Raw genomic sequence first — 23,549 nt, forward strand, 5'->3', positions numbered from 1 at the left:
TAAATCATTATTTAATTGGTGTATTTTTGAATTTTTTAAAGTTTTAACTTTATTTAAAATGATTAATTTTCATTGAAAAGTATTTATTTCCCTAAGAATACAAATGAAAATGCATAAGGGTAGAGGGGTGCACATAAAGGGAAACAGTGAGCACAGAAATGGCCTACGGGAGCTGCCATCCCTTATTTAGATTAGCTCTACTCTTTGCTTGCTATGGAATGCACTGCCTCGATGGTAGCACAATATTCTCCAAACAAGACCGTTAAATTTTCTAAAATTAAAACAGGAAAAAAACTAAAAATATAACTATTGTCACTGATTGTGTAGAAAAATTGTATAGCATAAGAAGAGTGGTTTGAATCTAATTCTCTTAAAAAGTTAGATATTAGAAGGCAAAACAAAATTTCTTTTTCAATGAAAAATTGTAATCTTTCTGTGCAAATACTGGTTGGCTCAAAGTCGGAATAATGTGTCTGGGTAAGGTGACATGTCATCATGTCTTCTTGCCAACTGTTACCTTAAGATTGTGGAATACATGTAACTGAAATTCTAAGAGAATTACTGAGACACATAACCACACAGGCTAGTGAGCACTGTAGAAAAACTTATTTAAGTATTTGGTCTGGAAAAGTATGAATACTGTGTGAAAGAAAGGCAAACGATACCAAAAGGACATTCAAACTCATAAATTGAAAAATAAACTTACAATGCCATGGGTCAAAAAGAAAAAGACCAATGGACAAACAACAGTACACAAAACACAACATAGAAAACTTAAAACAAAAAAATAACCTCACCAAAAAGTTAGGGTGATGTCTGGTGTTCTGGAAGGGTACAAGAACCTGCTCCACATGTGACACCTGTCATGCTTCAAAATATGTTGATCAGTATCAAGTGTAAGGGATTTTAAAATCTGCTGTTTAGTTTCCTCTCTTGAACAATTTAAAACCAATGTTAAAAGGAGGATATATATTTTTAACTTCATGGTTCAGTGGTCACAGTTATATTACTTATTTATAATATTTAAGCATGACATAAACACTCTTCACATGGTATTAGCTTCATAGCCCACAATGTTCACTGATACTAGGAATCAATAATGTTATGTAGTTTGGCAACTTTTGTAGATTTTTTACTTTAAAACAGACAAATAGTGTTCTATCTCATTATTAAAGTAGAAATTTGGTAAATATCAGGAAAACAAAAATTTAATTCCAGATTTTTTTTACAACATATACTTTCAAAGTTAACTTTAAATTAACAGTTTTTATAAATCAATTGAAACTAAATCACTTAGAATTATACAAATTTTGATGATTTGCAAAATTTCCAATTCAAGAATTTACTATAAAACCAAAATTTTATTTTGCATGATTATATTGTAAAAGAACCCAACTAATTAAACTACTGAACAGCAAATATAGACTTTGATTTTTGACAAGTCCATGTCAAGAACAAAAGTCTTGACCACTCAACCCTCCCATATGGAGTGTTCATACCTTCATGACAAAGACTTGAGGGGGAAGACATGCTTTTGGGATGTATGATATTGGTGTAAAAAAGTAGGGAAGTGCGATAGCTAGAGGGGGTAAAAAAGTTGTTTCTGGGAAAATGAAGGAAAAAGTTGGAAATTACAACTTAACGTATTGACAGAAAGCACTTTAAAAAGCCATCCAAATACAAGTGATAAAAAGCATCCATCGATGCCTCCATCCAGCGCACATAGTAATTTATGTGCATTTTATTTAGTAAAAACTATTAGAATTTGTTCCAAAATTTGTTTAAGGAACATTTGGACGAGATTTATTAATAACAACACTTTGCATTTACATCAGTGGTCAAATGAGTTTACATGTTGTTTTTTTGATTTTGCAGTTATATTTGATTGTAACATGACATAGTATGATCCAGAACAGTTTATATTTCATTTAATATTACTTTCCTATAAATGCAACTCCAATTTTGTTTGGAATCACTTCACTGTTTAATCAGATTGCTTTTTTAATTATTTTGTGAAAATATGAAGAAAATCATGATATGTCATGTTACATTATTTGTAACACATGTAATCACTGCACATGTAGAGTTTTAGACGAGTGTTTTGATTTTTCACACAGGGTGTCGGTGTTGGTAGTAGGAGTGGTCACATTCCCGTACCTAGGATGCCATCCATGCCCCCTTACCCTCTCCCACCACAGTTACAACAGTTCCAGCAGGGTGGTGCACCACAACAGTTTCAGCAGGGTGCACCTCCACACCTATCTCAGCAGGGTGGTGCTCCACACTTATCTCAGCAGGACTTTCTGTCACACATGAGGACATTACGTAATATCACAAACAATGAGATGAGGCAGGCTAGACCACCTCCACCTACAAATAAGGTACATTTGTGCATCACACTAAGAATTGTTTATGGTGAGTCCAGGGACTCACAATTTTTTACCATGGCTAGTCCAACAATGAAAAGATGAAATTTTATTGGTATATCAATTATCAATCAGTACTCACACCAAATAGAACATTAACTTTAGAAGATTTTTTTCAAACTTTTGTCATAAAATGAAGATATTTGTGGTCAGTTGAAACAATATTTTAAAAACTTGATGAGTTCAGACACAGATTTTCATGAGTCCACAACTCAGACTTATCTAAGGGGAACACTGTGACTAATTCTATACTTGTGTTAGAGATGTTATGTACAGCCTTCACAAAAAGTTTCTGACTTACATTACAGTTAATCAAGCTTTCATAAATTTCTATAAATAAAATTGTTTTTGAGGCTTCAGATCAATAAACTACAGGAGTGATTTTGAACTTACATGTAATCATACTTTTCTATGGATCTGCCTCTTTTATTTTCAAATTGTCTTACTTCAGTAGCTGAGTATGTATTTTGTAAACAGCAAAAATTTGTATCTAAAAAAATATTTCCACATCTACTCATGTTATCAATCTTAGATGATTTCTTAATATGTATGTTTTATTTTAGGTCAGTCAGATGTTAGGATTGAACATGCAGGTTCCTCATCGACAGCCACCTCCCAGGTACACTCCTCCTTCTCCTCAAAAGATGGGCACCCAACAACTACAACAGTCACCATACTGGGGACATGAACCTTCTGATAATGGTACAGTTGTTGTATATTTTACTTTGTATGAATTCAAAATTGCTTCAGAAATTGTAAAAAAATAACTCATACTAGAATTTATTGAACATTTCCAAAAAATAAAGTGTCATAGTACTCATACACTATAATGATTTACAAAAAACTTGTCTAATAGATTTAGAAGTTCAGTGATAGTAGGCACACTTGTCTTCTATGGGCAAAGTATGATAAATCTTACATGGGTAGTAAAATGCAGGGAATGTGAAATTTAAATGTTAACTTTCTTGATATAAATGTAGAAGTCGTGCTCATCACATAACAATTGTCAATCAGATTTAATAATTTCTAGTGGGAAAGCACCTTTAAATGACAATATTTTATTTTTACTGCTATTCTAGCATAGATTTTTTTTTTATTGAAACAATTTCTCATTTCAGTTCCAGCAGATATGTGTCTTCTTGGTTGTGTGTTCTTCATCACAGATTACCAAAAGATTCTGGGACAGGAACAAATTGATAACTGGAAAAAGGTTTGTTTATAAATATAACTAAAATTTTAATGGCAACACAGTTTTCTCCTAATAATTGATGGACTAGAAAGTTCTAAAATGCTAGCACACATTGTGCTCTTGATTTTACGTTGAAATATTAGAAAAACTTTTAAAAGAATAATTGGTTAAAGAATTAATTCTCAATGCTAATAGTTTAGTTTAAACATATTTTATTGTTAAAAAAAAGACAAATGGATGAGACACAAGTTTTTCAACTTAGTAACGTCTTCTCCAATACATACATAAATATACACATGAATGAACATTACATAAATATGACTTTAACCAATTATTATTGTATGCTAATAAATGATAGAAATAGAGAAAAACACTGGTAGCATTTGTTTCTGAAATTATTAGTTTTTTTGGTGCATCTTGGGGAAATTATTAAGTTAAATTAAATTGAGAATGAAAATAGGGAATATGTCAAAGAGACAACAAACTGACCAAAGAACAGATTTAGTACATTTTAACATCTCCATACATTTCATATTTTTTTATAGAATAGTCAGGAGGAGAAAGCTTGTTAAAGTTATAACTACTTTATTAAGCTTCTATATATCCTTCAACATGTTCAATATTTTTAAGTCTCAATATTAATTGAGCTTTAGAACTACACTTCTTTGAACACTTACTAGAATTTAGAATAGAAAGTAAAGAACACATGGCAGGCAATAACAATTTTAAAAATAGACTACAGCAGCATGCTCCAATTCAAAGATGAAAGAAAAAAGACAATAAACAGTCCAGAGATAGAGGGATACCTTTATCTTTCAATGAACACACAAGAAAAGGTACTCAAAATGTGACTTTGTATCTGAGGTAACATAAAATAAATAACTTCAAAGGCAATTTTGTTAAATAGTTTTGATTAATTCCAAATTGACATGTTGCCATTTCTTGCAGAATTAGTTTGTATACATTACAGATAATGATTTTGAATTGTCTCCCTTTGTACATTTTCAATTTCTTTTGAAACACAATATTTTAAGAAGAACATTTACCTGTTATTTCTAGGTGATAGAACAGCATGGTGGACAGGTAGACACATCATATTCCAACAGGATAACACACATATTGGCAGCCAATCAACACAGTGATGTATTCCATCTGGTAAGCACTAAGGGGTCTTTCTCTGGGCTAGAGTCAGTTCTTGGTCTGACAGGGATGATTTTTTTCCCCAAAAAACTTTGCTATTATTATAGATGATATTTATCCCTTTCTGAAATTAAATTAAAGTATTTAACTGTAAAAATATTATATATATTTATAGATTCTTACATTGATACCAGTGGATTATCGGAATTTATCCAATCCAGATAGTCAAATTATCAATTTTAAAGTCTGAACCTAGGTGAGGACTTAAAAATTTATAATTGTACTATCTGGATTGGATAAATCTGAAAATCCACGAGTTCTGTATAAGAATCTGTTTCTCTAATGATTGAAAAATAAATTTCCATATTTTGTTAAACAGAAACCCCCTTCGAGTGCCTTCCACATTCCAAATTGTCAACTTCATTAACACCAGTTAGTATAATTTGAATCATCTAGTGAGCTGATAAAGGTTACGACTTTAAATTCATCCAATCATTTTCTGAGATCACAGACAAGCACATGTTGATTAAATTTGTTTATACAATGGGTTAGAAAAGGGTTAAACTGACAGAGAATAAGAGAAATATACATCTATGCATGCTATGGTATAGGTAAGAAAATAAATTTACTAATTAAAAAAATAGGTAATTTTAAATGTTTTCCCATGAATTTTTTTTGAGGCCCTGTATTGAGGGGGGATAGGACCTTTAGTTTGGAATTTTGGGATTTACCCTATAGGATTCCGGGAATTTTTTTTTCGAATTTTGGGATGTCTGGATTTAAATTTATTTAAATTCGGGACCTCTGGATTTCGTGTTTTAAAGCCCGGGATTTTGGGACCAGGACCCCTCCTACCCCCCTCTGTATTTAGTAAATATATAGTTCTTCAGAGCTGTTAAAGACAATAGAATGTGTGACTTTTGGGATAAACAATATAATATACAAATTAATGTTATGGATGTTTAAAACTAAACTTTATTTCAGATACATCAAGTAAGTAATATTATAATAGAATATACAACCTACTTGCATACCTTGTATTCATTTTAGAGTTGAAATGTGATTACACACAAGTTAATCTGCAAATCTGCTTTGAACTTTGAGATGCACCAATTGCTGTTGCACTTAGAATTGTTAGCATTTGCAATTTTCAGAGAAAAAAAATCACATTTCACTTTGAGATGACCCCTTGCTTTTTCACTTGGAATTGTGGGAATTTATTGTATAGCTACATATATACTGAGTAAGTGCAATGTGGGAAGGTTATAATCAGAAACATACCGAATGTGTTTGATCTTTTGGAGTTGTGGTATTACGTAATTCTATTAAATTGAGTGTGGCTTAAAAATACTATATGTATGTAAGCATTGTAAGAAAGGTAACTAGTGTAAGAAGATGTGGTATGAGTGCCAATGAGACTAACTCTCCATCCAAGTCACAATTTGTAAAAGTTAATTATAATAGGTCAAAGTATGGTCTTAAACACAGAGCCTTCACTTCATCAGAACAGCAAGCTATAAAGGGCCCCAAAAATGATAATAATACATGAATCGTTACTTAATCTGTGTAGAATTTTATGACTTGGTGTTCCTACTTGTTCTTCTTTCGATATTTTTTGACTAATACATAGAAGTCTAAGCCTCGCCCAACCATTTGAAATACATTGGGTAATAAGTGTCTTGTTTTGTCTTTAATATTCGCTACTATGATTGAGTCATACTAAACTGCATAAGTTGTCTTCTGGGGGGGGGGGGGATAGTTAGTTTCAAATTCTTTTGGAATTTGCTTATCCATTTTGTATGCTAGAATACTTTATATTTGATTTGATTTTTATTGTTTCACTACAAAACATATTTTGTTCCATGTTTCAAAGGAACTCAACTTTTCTGAATTCTTGATTTCCATAAATATTCTCAATACTTTTCAATATAGAGGAGTTTTATCTAAAATTGAAACAGAAAAATTAAATACTAAATGAATTTTTGGATGAGAAAAGATGATTTTTACTAAGCTAAGGACTTCTAATTGAAATTTCAAAATTGCCAAAGAGAAATTCTGTGAACTATAGTGTAGTAAAATTAAGAAACTACTTGCGTGAAACAATAATCTGAAAATTTAAATTTCCAATCCCAATATCTATATCCATATTCAAATACCTTTGCCTTGTCCTATGAGCAAAATCTTGCTTTCTATATTTAAATCTGATGATATGAAAACCAGAACAATTCCTATCTTGAAGATGAACTCCTCTTTCTTCAAATTCTTCACTTGTCGTCTGAAAAAAAGTCAATGGACCTGCCACCAATTAGCATGTTAAGGCAACAATGTCTGCTGAAATTTCATATATTGTTTCCAAAGTTTTTACTTGTTTTTATATATTTTCATTTGTAAGGCCTTTTTTTTTTAATTAGTTGGTTTACGGATCCGCCGACCCGATTTTGTTTAAAAGTGAAATAAAATTAAAATTTTGATTTCGTGTTGTTTTTTATTCCGCCGACCAGATTTTTCGAGTGCTGTGAATAAAAAAATCCGAGGCGTTCCAAAACGTTTTGTCTGTGTCAATAAAGCATTTGTAGTGAACGGCGTATTTTGAAAAGCTTCGAAATGACGCAGACGAATTCAAAAACCCAACGAGGGAGGACCATGGAGTCTGACGGCTTCATCTACTTTCAGTTGAATATTAACTTTGATGGTCAACGTACTGAGAGCACTTTTATCAAATGCAAACCTAAGCAAACAATCGGCGATGCCATATTCGACAATATGGCTGATGAAAATGTTGCCATTGTCAAGGTACAAACAGTTTCGCCACCAAACAAAACTAGGGCACCCCTACCAGTACACCCGTAGAAGTGCTTGCGTCCTTTGGGGCAAAAATTATATTTGTTTCATTTCTCATTATCATATTCTCATCCTAATTATGCATCTGATTAGCCACTAGACATTAAACAACAATTGACCATCCATCCATCAAATGCAAAGCATATCAAGATAAGAGCTAAACTATTTCTCCTCCTCAACCCCTGTAATGTCATGAATGAACAGCATTTTTTTTTTTTTTTTCCTCCAACTCAAATTTTTCAGAACAGTTATACGTGAACAAAAAAAAAATCTAAGATTGCTATTTAATTTTTATTTTTTTTACCTCCTCCGACCCTAACCTTTGACACTAGTTGTCCGTAAACCAACTAATTAAAAAAAAAAGGCCTAACTATGTTTTAAATCTGATTAATGGTACTTTATATTTTAGTTTTATAGTGATATTTTGGAAATTATATTGATACGTGGGTCCTCAGTCATTTATGGTTGTATGTTCATTTAAGTAAACAATATTACTGATGAAATAGTGGTTGAGGAGAGAAAAAAAAATTGAGGCCCTCATTACTCAATCCTTTAAATGGAACAGTCCAAAAGAAATTATAGAAATATCTTTTACCTTAAATAACAAATGTACACTATCTTATTTTGCAGGCATTAAGAGATCAGAGGAGAGTTGTAACTGCCTACTGGTTGAATGATGTATTAGTCAAGAAAAAGATGATGCCTCCGTGGCAAGCTCTACATTTGCCTCTGATTTATGGTGAAAACAAACCTTGTAGCAATCAAGTAAGACAATGTCACAACATAGCAATTTTATATCGTAAATATAGAAACTACCTAAATAAAATATATTTCCAGTTTACAGTTGAATTTCCTTAATAATGTATAATAAAGAGACTGAACTCCAAGGCAAATTTAAAAAGGGGAAGTCCATAAAAACTGACAAAATCAAACATTATCAACTAACAGAGCAAGTGGAAAAAACTGTTGATGTTCCTAACTTTGTACTGACTATTTCCAAAAATGATGGGTTAAACCTGGATTTATTGCTAGCAAAACCTTGCAAGTGTATAACAATACTTTTGTTTAACTAAATTAGGTGTCAGAGTAACCCAAACAAATATAATAGGCATTGATAGGTTAATGTGACAATAATTGGGACCCAGCAGCCAAAACTGTGAACTGATCACAGACACACAACACAACAGACTATTAATTCCAAATAAGCATGCAAAAAAGATCTTACAAAGACGCCAACTAAAAAGTTGTAATTGAAAGTTAATTTGACTAATACCTCAACAAACAAGTTTGATAGTAGTTTGGCAAAGCTACTTATAAAAAGTGTTTGTAGATAATAGCTAGTACATACCATTTATAGTATACTAAGGATTATTCCATTCAAACAGGTGTTGAGGGTAGGAAGAGACTTCAATTATCCCTAACAACCAAATACTGTCTTTGTGTAATTTTGTAAACATCAGAAATGTCAAATTGATGTATACCTATAGATCATACATGTCAACCTATGACAATGGGAAATCATGTTATGACATGACATGACATGTCAAAAAGCGTGTGAAAACGCGTGACGTAGATGCGGACTTGTTAATATGAATGTGGTAATGTTCATAATTTCATACAAATTTGTGAATATAAAAAAACAATATATATTCTACTGTGAACTTTTATTGTATTAAACAGTGGTCTGTTATGTTGCTTTTAAAGCACCACAACTAGGCACATATTCAAAACAACTGCCAGTTTCAAGTTTAGTTACATTTATTTGATAACAGAACACAATACAAATGTAACATAGTCAAGTCCTGATCAGAATTCAGTGTTAATTTCTTTATAATTGAAAAGTCTCTCCCACAGTAGGAATTGATATTTGACTGAATTAGCTTCATCTTATTTTATTTGGCAATGTAAAATGTCATCTATTATCTCTGCCATTGCTCCCATTGCTATTGCCTGGTTAAAACTGGGTAGTTCATCAGAAGAAAGCGGGTACTATGAGAGCTGATCCAATAGTTCTGTGATATTTGTATCCCCATGGCCTGTAGAAATCTGTTGCCTTGTTGGCTAGATTTAAAACTGAAATTGAAAAAGAATTAGATAAACATGATTAACATGTTAAATGCTTATTCAAATAGCTATATTGTATTTCTCCTCTCACATGTATTGTTTTTTTATCATTGCAACATAGATTGCACAAATTATGCGTTACTTGTCACTCGATCATTTAAACTCGAAATTCCAAAATATAATTTATAAATCTTGAATCTTGCCGAACACATCGTTTTGGCTTAACAATCGGCACTTTAGACGACGTTACAGGTCCTGCAAGTGACCTCTTTCTGTGCACATTTCCCCTATAAAGTGAATTTGAAAGAAAGTCACAAAATCGTTAAAACTAATCACAAACTACTTACCTTTTACTGTTTGTCCATATAGAAAAAATAAACAATGTGGCAGCCAAACAATTACTTCGAATTTTCGGTATTTATCGCCGAATTAGGAAAAAACCCGAGAATAGCGATATCACTAACGACCAAAAAATGAAAAGAACGAAAAAGCGTGTAATTGCGTGTACACGCCATGTGACAAAATCCTCGCTTGTAAACCGGTGAAAAAGCGTGTATTACACGCGAATATCATGTCACTTGACATGTATGCTATAGATGACCAAGCACCCAAGTCATATAACTTGCCTGTTAATTACTTTGGCAAAAACGAGTTACATATTTGTATTCAATATTTTACAAAATCTGAGGTCTAATTTGAGTAGCTAGGAATTGTTTACTCGGAATGAGAAAGAAGGGAAATATGAAATTTACTTGAAATGTAAAGTAAAAAGACATCTATATATTTTAGGTACTGTGTATGACAAATTTTGAAGGAGAGGAGAGAATCAGAATTAAACAGATGATAAATGCTATTGGTGCACGATATACAGGTCACATGACCCATGGAAATACAGCACTTATCTGTAGAAAGTAAGATTATATATATTTATAGAAGTGGGAGTACTATATTAAGGAAGATAATTTGTTTTTAAAAATCAATGGTATGTTTGTGTCAAACATTTTAATGAAAGAATTATAAGCTTTTGTGTCACTTGACTGCTTCAAAGCATTGAAAAAAACAGGCCTTACAGATTGCAAACTATGTGATTTGGACAATAAGACCAGAAACATTGCTTTCAAGCCTGTAAAAATCATCTCTACAAGTCGGCATAATACAAATAAAATTTTCCAAAAATTAAGTTCCGACCCTGTAGAATAAAAATACTTGATACTAAGTTCAAATCAACATCTCAATCGTAAGATGTAACAACTGTTCAGTATATATGTACTTTACGCATCTTTGCACATTATGATTATTCAAGATTTTTTTTCCCAAGCTGATGCTAAACAAAGTGCCTTGAATGTTTCATTGTTAATTAAGTAATAAATGTACATATACTGTATAAATGTTAAAATATTAGTTTTTTTTTTTATGATTTGAAAATAAATTTATATCAAACTGTTAAAATTGAAAAAGTCAGATTAACCTGAAATTATTTTGGTTTTCGATCCTCATTATCAGTTGTTACTGGGTATGTTATAAATTGTTACTTGGATAGAGAGTTGTCTCATTAGTACTCATGCCACATCTTCCTATATGTATTTGATACAAAATCCTCTCCAACAGGTTACTGTTTAACTGCAGTTGACATCACTTTGTAATATATATTAACCTTGATATTTTTTTTAATAATCAGACCAGAGGGAGAGAAGTATGAAAAAGCAAAGGAATGGAAGTTAGCAGTAGTGAATGTCCATTGGTTGACTGACCTGGTACTGGGACACTTAGACGCCCTTAAGTTACCAGTTCAACCAAAGTACTTACAGCTCTATCCTGATCCCTTCCAGATGGATGTGTCATTGGTCCATCATCTAATGGGTATGTGCTGTTTTAATACATGTAGATAGTTAAATACTAAGGATTTTCTGTTTAAATTGAGCTACTGTTGATTCATTTATTTTTTGTGGGTCCCAATTTTTTGTTAATTTTTAAGTAAATTGTATTTTCATGGATACTTCATTATGTACATGTGGTTTTCAATAACTTTGCATAAAAAACTTATAGATGATAATACTTCTTTGAACATTTAAGTTTATAATTGCTCTACTGATATAGAATCTCATTTTAGGATTAAACACATTTTTTCTAGAGGTTATTGATGTGTAAACCGGGGCGATTAACTCACAAACTGAATAAAAGTCCGAACTTTTATGTTGAGTTTGTGAGTAAGAGCCCCGGTTTACACATCAATAACCTCTAGAAAAAATGTGTTTAATCCTTATAATTCTTCAGCCAAACATTTGTGATATTTAATAAACATTTGTTTTGTTGATGGCTACTATATATATTACCATCAAAAGCACAATGGCAAGTCGTAACTAAGAAGTACGCCACCATCTTGACTTTCTAAAAACCATAAATGTCCGATAAATACAACGAAATCTTAAATGAAATAGCACCTACCTCAAAAATTTCATTTTAATTAAATGTTATCTGAATTTGAAGCGTACACGTAACAAAATAATCTTTCCCTTGCAAATTTCCATTCGTATGACGTCGTGTTTTGCCATGACGTAAATTCGCCAAATCCTTCATGAAATTTCGCGGAATTTTATTAAATTTTATTTTTATACATTTTCGAAGCTTAAGTGCTTTCAATTTATTTCGTTTTTTGTTATATATGCACTAGGATAGTCACAACTGTTATGTAATTGTTTTTAAATCTCAATTTGCTGAAAATCCCGGGATCACTGCAAGCTTGTGTATTGCGCATGAATAGATTACAAAAGTAGTTTCGGTAACATGGTTTATCGAAGTGTAAACTTTGAGAAAAATTCTAATTGACCAATCCAATTCAAGTATTTATAGATATGCAAATCATATAAGAATTATAACAATATGGATAACAGGAATAACCAAAAATATTTAATAGATAAAAGTGCAAACAAAAAAAGAACAGCATCAACACATGGTCCAGATAGCTGACCTTGTACAGGCACAAGATTTGGTATGGTTAAACCAAATCACAGTGAAGTACTTGATAGTTAGTAGAGTTAACTTATAGCAAACATAGAAAAATTAACAATAGCTTTGATTAATAGCAATATTCTGATTATTGAAAAATTAGTATCATAAATAGTATATATAAGTATACTTAAAAGTATTCATTTGTTATAAAATCTTTTGCATTTCTATTTGAAGTTGGATGGAGATCACCATTGAAAATTCAAAGAGAAACTTGGAAGGTACGTTAAGTATTATAACAGTATCAAATGATAAATTGCCCTGGTTGTACAAATGCAAGCAAAGCAGACATTTTTTTATGTAAATTTATTTTAGTCAATCTCATGATAAAAATCTGTTGTCTGTTTCACTTTATTTATAGATTATCGTTTGTCATCTCAATGAAATTTATTTTCCCACTTGAACTGGTACGGCAAAAGTGAGAAAAGCAATTGAGTTGAGATGACCATTGATAATCTGTTTATTGCTATTATACTTATGAGGACATTGTTATTTTCATTAACAACAGGCACATGTGTCCTTAGTTTCAAGCCATGATTTTTCATATCATTCGACTCCGCTGAGAAAGAATATTATCAGTCAGTAAGAAAATCTTGTAAAATAGCAATAATACAATTACTTTGTTTGAAAATGAAATGGTTACAAAAACATAGTATGGGAGGTAGTGAACAGATATATCATGTTTAGGAGTGGTATTTGCGAAAAATACCAGTCGAGAGAATGTTAAATTTCGCGAGCTGTAAGGCGAGGGAAATTCAATCTCAAGACTGGTATTTTTGGAAATACCCCTCAAGAGAATGCTATATCTGTTTAATTACACTGAATGTTAATGTTCAAAAACGCATTGATGATAGTGACATTACAAGCGTCCAGTCGGATAGAGTATTTTTTGGCAAATACCATGACAGAGAGGGTAAAAAAGGCATACCCATTTTGCAAATACCCCGGCTGCTTTAAAAATAAACGATATTCATTTGAAAACAGTAAATTGGTGAAAAATACACTGGCTATCAACCAATCAAAACCCAGGATTCTTACATAAGGTGTAATTATACAATAAACCCCCATTTGTCCTTCTTTTGTTTAAGGTAGCACAATACAAAGATTTTGCATCCCCAATCAGACAGCTTTAAACTGAGGGCTATTCCAGAAAAAAATGTATGGGGGGGGTTGGAAGGCAGTTTTTGTCAGCACCCGCCACCCAGACAATTGTAATTGAGAATTATAGTGCATTATAGTGTGAAAAGTTGCTTTGATACCCATCACCCATGTATTATTAATACAATGTGCCTTCCAACCCCCCCCCCCATACATTTTTTCTGGAATAGCCCTGATGTAATTCCACTCATCCTTCTTTAAATTTTATAAATGAGGTACCAAAAGAAAGAAGAATGATTAATTCCTTCAAATTGTGATAATTTCATTATGACATAATTATTACATAATTAATTGTTATGTAATTAGTTGCTATGTTGTGATGTCCATACTTGATTGAATTTAGCTTCTTTGTTATTCATAGCATCCCAAAATATTTTATAGATTCTTGTACAACACAGTTTGACCTCCAAAACTGTGTCTCAGATTTTTCCTATTGTATTTCATTCTCTCATAAATCTTCAATGAAGTTTGCAACACCAATTCATAAGAGATCACTAAATTCAATGTGGTATACAATTTGTTCTATTGGTGTTTTTGGAAATCTGAGACACAGTTTTGGAGGTCAAGTTGTGTTGTACAAGAATCTATAAAATATTTTGGGATGCTATGAAGAACAAAGACGCTAAATTCATTCAAGTGTGGACATCACAATATAGCAACTAATTACATAACAATTGATTATGTAATAATTATGTCATAATGAAATTATCACAATTTGAAAGATTAATCTTTCTTCTTTCTTTTGGTACCTCATTTATAAAATATAAAGAAGGATGAAATGAATTACATCAGTTTAAAGTTGTCTGATTGGGAGTGAACACATCTTTGTATTGTGCTACCTTAAGGTCAAATCTTTCAAAAAGATCAAATCAACCTTTGCTTACAGGTATAGCCTTTAAAACAAGATAATTTGCTTCATGATCTATAAAATCAATGCTAGCTAAATGAATTTTATTTTTATTTTTCAGAAATTTTTACCACAGCAGAAATTTAGATCAGCACCTGCTCCTGGCCAAGACAACAATGTAGAGAACACAGAACCTCCAGCAAAGAAGAAAAAGTAATGTTTTATGTATTATTTAGTGAGCTAGAAGTTTCCTGACTTTTCTTTTAAAATAATGCATATTTACAATTTTGTTAATGGTGTAAAGTAGCTGGTGACCATAGAAAGACGATGGATATTGTTTATCCATCCATGACACAATATCACAACTTGCATAGCAAAAACACACAAAAATCAAATGAACAGCACAGGTGGTATCCAACACTTTAACTAAAATTAATTTGGCTCGTTTAATTTTCTTAACATTTTGTCAAAGTATTTACTTTAACCCTTAACAAAAATATAAAAATTTCAAAAATTTTGAACCAACCGTTTTGTCAGAAAAATTACACTAGTTATATAGCAGTTTGATAAACACCAATTTTGATCATTGAGAAGCTTAATATTCCTTTTATAACACAATGTCATTAAAACGTTTAGCTGACTTTACAGAGTTATCTCCCTGTAGTGTTAGGTACCACCTTAATTGCTGTCATTCATCTCAATGTCACAATGAGGCCATCAGCACAGAGCTAAATGCAGAAAATTGAGTTAATATTCTCACATTGTATTGTTTTCATCTTATTTCCTTATATATGTTATATTTTAGACAGGAGAATGAAGAAATAAGTATCCAGATAACAAATGCTAATGGTCCCAGAGTTCTGTTTACTGGTTTTATGAAAGGACTGGCAAAGAAGCTGCAGGCTGTAAGTAACAGTGTAATCAAAAGCTTTGAAATAATTTTTAGAATTCTTGAATCTGGAAAAATACATTTCTAATGTTTATAAGCATATCTGTCAAAAATGATACTTTTATGCCTGATAAAAATATTAATGATTATTTTTTTAAATCAAAATAATACAAAAGTAATTTTTCGCAAAGATATATATTCCATTTCAATCATCATGATCATGTGGTAAAACTTTAAAATTTAAAGTTTGAACTGAAATATGTGTTAATATGCTGTCAAAGTGTGGTATTGTGTTAAAATCAAACAGGGAAGTCAAAATTGATGATAGCTTCTCTAGATCATGACCAATCAATCTTGCATCTCACACTTTTACTACCAATCATCAGCTGAGACTGCATCTTGATTATGTTTTTATATTAAACAGATTTATAAGTGACTGATATGCCTATGAAAATGCAATTTCACACATAGTCACACAGTATCAAACTAATAACAAAATATGTGTCGACTAAAGTTTATTTTCACAAAATAAATTATAAAAAAGATGATGAATATATATTGCTGTGATATTTGATATAAATGATGTACACTTATTCTTAAATGTTCTTTTTTTTATATTATAGAATGTAATTCAGCTTGGTGGCATGGTCACAGAAAATCCCAAACAATGTACACATGTTGTTGCTCCAGCTATCTCACGGACAATGAAGTTCTTTATAGCTGTCAATGTATGTAAATATGTAGTAACCAAAGAATGGTTAGAAGATAGTATGGCCAAGAATAGGTTTGCAGGTAATTCAAAATGTTATCTCAAGAAGAAAGGTGTATGTACTATTAATAATAAACTAAGGTTAACTTTTATAATTGCAGTATCAAAATTTTTCTTTAAATTGTCTGTATTTTCTAGAGAAGACAATTTTATTATCCATAGTGGCGACCATAATCTTCCTATTGTTGCCGACGCGCAAGAAAGTAGTAACCTCCAACAATGTCCAGGTTGGTGGAGAAGCCTTGTGAAGTGGTAGGAACCATGGGAAGTTCGTCCAATCAGATACCAAGCCTTGAGAACAATTTCATGTATCATATAATAGTAAAACAAACTCAAGTTACATTGTAAACAAACTTTAATTTTCTATATTTATCTATTTATAACTCTGTATTGCTACTTTCACTTTTCATTGATTCTCTCACCATGACGACGTCAAATTCAATGCACCACTTTGAGTACTTCAGGGATTAATTTCTGTATAAAAATTGTCCTGATGAAGACTGCCATGCAGGCGAAACATGTAGACCATAGCAAATAAAATTGCAGACCATTTGAAGTGTTGTTGTCAATTTGGAGTATTATTTCTAGAGAAGAGTTTATATTTTGATCTACTTTGAACTTTTGACAACTTGCTTTTTTTTGGATCTTATTTGCTACTGCATTTAGATACTAAAATGAAAAATACATATGATATTAAGAATAAATAAAAGCAGGAATTTCAGCTTTCATAATTGATTCATATATTTTGGTTTGTCAGATTTTAACATATAATTTTTTAATTTCAGATCCAAATATGTATGCCCTTAGGGATATAAAAGCAGAGACAGAGATGCAGTGTAATTTACAGGATTCAATCTCAAGAGCTCAAGCTAAACCATTGTTTCAGGTAAGTTATATAAGTTGTAAAAATAGAAAATGACTGTATGTGTTCTCCTTAGGACCATAGCAATATAATAATATTATGGTGCGAACACTATAATACTACCTAAATAGATTGAAAATAGAATGTATCATACTTTATGTCAAATTGCCAGATTTTGATTGGTTAATATAAGGGTGATAATTTACTCTTATCACATGACTTATATTCTATGACCCTCTACCAAGAAGCTTGATCAGTTGTACACTTTATTTTGATACATATGACTGTTACATACAAGAAGTTATACTTGATTGTTGTCGATTAAAAATTTTGAAAGTCATAAATAACTAATCTTCAGTATAATGATTAATTCTAATATGACGTCCTAATTACGCTTTGTAAACAAAGCCGTGTTCTAATGAGCACAAAATATGTTTGACACATGCGCACGAACTTACTGTTTATATTAACTTTATTTCCATCATCATCCTTTTAAATATATACATTTAAGCAGCCAACATAAACTTTTATTATATATTTTTATAAAACAACATATATTTTCCCTGCACGTAGTTTTTAAACTTATCAAATTTGAAATGTAACGTACAGACTCCTCGGGGAAGAAATGGGAAAAGCCAAAGATTTTTATGGTATTTTGGTACGCTTCAACCTGTAAAAATACTGTATTTGTCCTATTAGAATCGAAATAATTCCTTCATGTCATGCTCTATGCTGATTTTAACATGGATAGAAATAATATTTGACCGCATTTTACACCTCGCTAACGCTCAGTGTAAAATATTGACAAATGTAATGCCTACCCATGTTAAAATGAGCATAGAGCATGACATGAAGGAATTATTTCTTAAATAAAACATACCTAAGAGGGTGATAGAATAGATTGTTAACATACCTAAGAGGGCGATAGAATAGATTGTTAACCCCTAGAAAAAAACTTTGGCCTCTCTTTCGTTGACAATGTTGTTTCTAAAAACAATCTGCTCTATCGCCCTCTTGTCTATGTTTTATTTATAAAGCATTATTAATTGGTGTGATAAATTTGTGGAAACAGTACTATTTCAAATCAAATGGTGCTAAAAGAAAATAGTAGTGAGAATCAGATAACAGACATAATATTTATTTTAAAATAATATTTCCAGGATGTGACCATATATGCTACACCAAGTATAGTACCACCCATATCAGATCTGACCAAAATTGTTGGAACAGCTGGAGGTACAGTGGTCAAACGGCTGCCGTCCATACCTTTACTACAGGAGAAAGATGATCAGGTGGGAACTATTTTTATGCCCCACCTACGATAGTAGAGGGGCATTATGTTTTCTGGTCTGTGCGTCCGTCCGTCCGTCCGTCTGTCCCGCTTCAGGTTAAAGTTTTTGGTCAAGGTAGTTTTTGATGAAGTTTAAGTCCAATCGACTTCAAACTTAGTACACATGTCCCCTATGATATGATCTTTCTAATTTTAATGCTAAATTAGAGTTTTTACCCCAATTGCACGGTCCACTGAACATGGAAAATGATAGTGCGAGTGGGGCATTCGTGTACTGAGGACACATTCTTGTTTGCATTGTTCTAGACTCTATTAATAAAATTGTGGATATTGGTATGAATGCTAATTATAAAAGTAGTCAAAGGATGTGAATGTAGATAAAGCACACTAAAGCATTCAGAAATGAGCAAAACTCATATTATAATTGAAAGGAAAAAACATGAGTGATTTATTTTTTTAAACAAATATAACAACCACACACAGCAACTGAATAACGTACTCTTGACTTCAGACAGGCACATAAATGGGTTCGTGTTAAAGCATGCATTCTAGGGAGCACTCCAAAAAGCTTGGTTTCAAAGTAAATGGTTTCCTCAATTTTGGGGTAAATGTTTTGTTATATATTATTAATTGCAGTATATCTAACATGCAGGTTTGGCTTTCAATGCTTTTGACCAAGTTTTATTCTGAAAAGCTTTGAGATGTAACAAAATTAACATGTATCTGATAGCAGCTGCCTGGATTTTTATTGAAAATACTAGCATTTCGAATTTATTTACAAAACCATGAACTTGCAACTAATCAAAATTTATCATAACCAATTTTTCGGCACCAGATGCAAATTTCCACAAATCATGTCGCTTAAACCTTACATTTAAATACGGAAACATGATATAACCAAAAATATAATTTGTCAAGATAGACTGATCTATAGCCTACATGCAACCTAAAAACTTGTTCATTAAACTTGTTGAAGACTTTTATGTCGATGTTTAGATATATTGCTTTATTATGGTGTTAATATTCTGCTGTCTCCTTTATGTATGCTGCAGATCTCTATATATTCAAAATTATTATAAAATATATACAATAAACAACCGTTACTATTGATTTTATTTTAGGGAAATCCAACCCATATTGTAGTTACTTGTGAAGATGATGTTCCTATGCTAAGGAATATTATTGCAAAGAAAATCAGTAAGTACAACTATATCCCCAAACATCACTATATTGTGTTACAAACTGTATTGGTCAAATGTTGAAAATGGATTTATCGTAGATACCAGGCTTATAATTTTGTACACCAGACATGCATTGTGTCTACACAAGACTGATCAATAACACTGAAAAAAAAAAACAAAATCCAAATAAAATATATGAAGTTGATACATGATTATTAGTGAGGGCTATTCCAGAAAAAATTGTATGGGGGGGTTGGAAGGCAGTTTTTGTCAGCACCCGCCACCCAGACAATTGTAATTGAGAATTATAGTGCATTATACTGTGAAAAGTTGCTCTGATACCCATCACCCATGTATTATTAATACAATGTGCCTTCCAACCCCCCCCCCCCCCCCCCCCCCATACATTTTTTTCTGGAATAGCCCTCAGCAAGTTTGACTTGTCTCTAGGTTTTGCATTTCAAATGTATTGCCTACTGCAAGATATTTTAATCATTTTATATCATTGTTATTTTCAGCAATCCACAATGCAGAATTTGTGCTGACTGGTGTAATGAGACAAACATTGGACTTTAAAGCTTTTGTGATAGATGTACATTAATGTTATTTACATGTGAATCTCCATTACAATCAGACCTTCTAGTCTTCCAAAGCAGCATGTATATAACATTTTATATAGTGTATCGATTATCAGAGTATCGATTATCAGAAAAAGAAGAATACTCATTTTATATTGATACAGGGTTGTGAGGATGTTGATACCATTCAACATAGTCATGACAGTAGAAAGTTGAGGCCTGTTCCATTGTTAAATGCAAAGGGAATGAAGGAGGCAATGTTTCAGAACCCAAAAAATCAATCATGCAAAATGTTCATATTACCTATGGAGTTAAATACAAAATTATAAGAAATATTTAACCATGACCAACCACAAATTATTGAATTAAGTGTGTCAGATTGTACCTCCCTTTCTGTATCATTTATTTGTCAGTTTCTGTACTGTAAAAAGTTTGTTCTTTGGTTGATAAAGGCTATTTTATTAAAATGAATTTGGGAGGGTGGTTACATTTTCATCCAACCATAATATCGAAATTCATATGTCCAAAAATAAAACTTCCCTTCTTAACCCTCCGATTTATTTAATATTTATTTTAATGGGAAATGCCTGGTATTGTCTGCCTCTTTAAAAACATTTTGAAGGATAAAAAGGAAAATTCTCATTATATCTCTTTGGTATTTGGTCGACTGCAGGTCTTAATTTGACTGCTGCTATTACTCATTATATCTTTGGTATTTGGTCGACTGCAGGTCTTAATTTGACTGCTGCTATTACTCATTATATCTTTGGTATTTGGTCGACTGCAGGTCTTAATTTGACTGCTGCTATTACTTATTATATCTTTGGTATTTGGTCGACTGCAGGTCTTAATTTGACTGCTGCTATTACTCATTATATCTTTGGTATTTGGTCGACTGCAGGTCTTAATTTGACTGCTGCTATTACTAATCACTTCTCATTCTCATTGTTAATATACTTGACTGGGTTATGCAGACATCAATTTTTCAATAATTTTTGTTTTAAGCTCTTAGAGCTGTTCCAGAAAATAAAATATCCATCCCCCCTTTTTTCATTGGTGGGGACGGGGACATAGTTACAGCCCTTAAATCATTGTCCATTTGTTTTTGATGTGTTTTTTTCATTTGATTTTGCCATGTGATTAGGGACTTTCCAATTTGATTTTCTTCTGAGTTCAGTATTTTTGTGATTTTACTTTTAACAAGTACAACAAATTTGATTTACACTTAAAATTTAAACACCTTTCAGATTTATATGGCATTTGTATATCACAACTCTTTTTAAGGGAACAGTCTGTGATACTGGCAAACATCCACAAAAACCAATGCATAGTCTGTTGTTTTGGTATAGCCAGAAAAATCAAACCATACTTCCATTTTATTTTAAAGTTGAGTTATGTCCCTTTAACTGTTTTCTATTTTTGAAGTATAATTTATATTGATTTAAGAGTATAATTCTTATAAGTCTCAAATTAGGTTTGATTAAACAAAGTTAATATGTTCAGTTCTTGATTTTGTATTTAAATAAATTTTTGCCTTAAATAGTACATCTTAATATTGTTCCATGCTTAATGTATGCATATATATAAAGATTGTATGCTTTTTTGTTATAAATCAGGCTCATTTTTGTTTTTGAAAAAGTTTGAATTTTATTCATACATTTATTATTGCGAATCTTCAACAAATGATTTTGATAGTGAACCTGTTTTTCGTTGTAGAAATAATTTTTTATTAGGTTTATCATCATGCATGTTTGCAATAATAAAAACATGGCCTTGATTTCTGAATTTACAAAATACAAGGAAGTATTGTGCACCCAATCCTCAAAAGAGAGTTTCATAGCTATTATTTAGTTTTCCAAATCAATGTTAACTTTAAAAAAAAAATGCGGTGATTTGTTTAAAAGGTGAACCTCTACATATAGTCGCTGGGCTTCTAAAATGTTGTATATCACTTTTTTGGCTAAAAATACTTTTTGACACCAATGTTCTGGGCTGGAGGAAATCTTTGGTATTACAAAATACCATGCAGTTAGACCAATAAAAATGTGTGAAATAAGACATATTACAAAATTGCCAATGTCAGTTGTTTGTAAAGTTTGCTTCCAAAATGTTGTATGAAAACTTGAAAATCGTTGTTGAATTGCTTTGGGAAAAAAATAATTGTACATTTCTTTATTTCTGTGAAAATAATTTAAGTTCTTGGATTATCCAGAAATGTCAAAGTTTTATTTCACTGCTATTTATAAAAAGGTTTAAGTTTACACACAACATTTTGGAAGCATGCATTTTGCCAAAATTTTCAAAGCCTGTTTATGAGATTTTCTTGATAAATTTGTAATTTACAACATTTTAGAAACCCAGCGACGACGATATGACTTTTTTGTTCTTTTCTGTGATGATATATTTGAAGACTTCATAGCTGTCTTTCATGTGATGTATATTATTTTTAACTGTACATGTGTTGATTTTTAGATTATGTTTATGATTTTTGAGCGATTTCTTTTCTACGCTCGCATGAGAAGTAAGCGTTGTAGACGGATTATTATGACTAAATGGAAGATCCAAATATTTGATGCATTTTTGTTGCTTTATTTCAAGGTTGTATTTTGTATTTTATACTATTATTTTGTCATAACAAAACCTCTCATGTAGGCCAATCAAATAAATTCTCAATACTTAATCTTTGTAAATGTTGTATGTTTTCTGCATTAGTATTGTTAAGGTCCTGCTGAAGTCTGCCTCAATGTGTGAGATATTTAACTGTGTTCAAGACCCATTGGTGGCCTTGGCCTGTATTCTTCTCTTTGGTGGGTTGTTGTCTCTTTAAGGTGGTACCCAACACTTTAACTAAAATTAATTTGGCTCGTTTAATTTTCTTAAAATTTTGACAAAGTATTTACTTTGACCCTTTTACAAAAATATAATAAATACAAAAAATTTGAACCAACCGTTTTATCAGAAAAATTACACTGGTTATATAGCAGTTTGTCAAACACTTATTTTGATCATTGAGAAGCTTAATATTCCCTTAACAACACAACGTAATTAAAACGTTTACCTGATTTTACAAAGTTATCTCCCTGTAGTGTTAGGTACCACCTTAAGACATTCCTTGATGATATTCTTATTTCCTTTCTCAATTTTATTTATAACATGTAAGACAAAACAATTAAAATATATTACTGGTAACAATATATTCACAATTTAAAATTTGTTATTTGAGAGTATCTTTCAAACCTCGATTTATGAGCCGTGATAAAGCCTTTTTGTGCAGATGTGGCGTAAATCAATTATCAATCAATCACTAT

At 31.5% G+C, this 23,549-nt stretch overlaps 1 protein-coding gene across 1 annotated transcript in view; it reads left to right on the forward strand.

The window, feature by feature from the left end:
* LOC143084262 (PAX-interacting protein 1-like) overlaps positions 1-22,921 on the forward strand; it is a 48,067-nt gene extending 25,146 nt beyond the window's left edge. The window contains exons 13-27 of the mRNA XM_076260671.1: positions 2,109-2,381; positions 2,990-3,128; positions 3,545-3,636; positions 4,675-4,770; positions 8,227-8,361; positions 10,450-10,571; positions 11,339-11,520; positions 12,844-12,887; positions 14,793-14,884; positions 15,477-15,576; positions 16,184-16,352; positions 17,115-17,215; positions 18,352-18,483; positions 19,604-19,679; positions 20,182-22,921. Coding sequence (XP_076116786.1) covers positions 2,109-2,381; positions 2,990-3,128; positions 3,545-3,636; positions 4,675-4,770; positions 8,227-8,361; positions 10,450-10,571; positions 11,339-11,520; positions 12,844-12,887; positions 14,793-14,884; positions 15,477-15,576; positions 16,184-16,352; positions 17,115-17,215; positions 18,352-18,483; positions 19,604-19,679; positions 20,182-20,264 — 1,836 coding nt within the window. The 3' untranslated portion in view covers positions 20,265-22,921. The remainder of the gene's footprint in view (positions 1-2,108; positions 2,382-2,989; positions 3,129-3,544; positions 3,637-4,674; positions 4,771-8,226; positions 8,362-10,449; positions 10,572-11,338; positions 11,521-12,843; positions 12,888-14,792; positions 14,885-15,476; positions 15,577-16,183; positions 16,353-17,114; positions 17,216-18,351; positions 18,484-19,603; positions 19,680-20,181) is intronic.
* The last annotated feature ends 628 nt before the right edge of the window (positions 22,922-23,549 follow it).

Source organism: Mytilus galloprovincialis, chromosome 7, assembly GCF_965363235.1.
Source record: "Mytilus galloprovincialis chromosome 7, xbMytGall1.hap1.1, whole genome shotgun sequence".
NCBI lineage: Eukaryota > Metazoa > Mollusca > Bivalvia > Mytilida > Mytilidae > Mytilus > Mytilus galloprovincialis.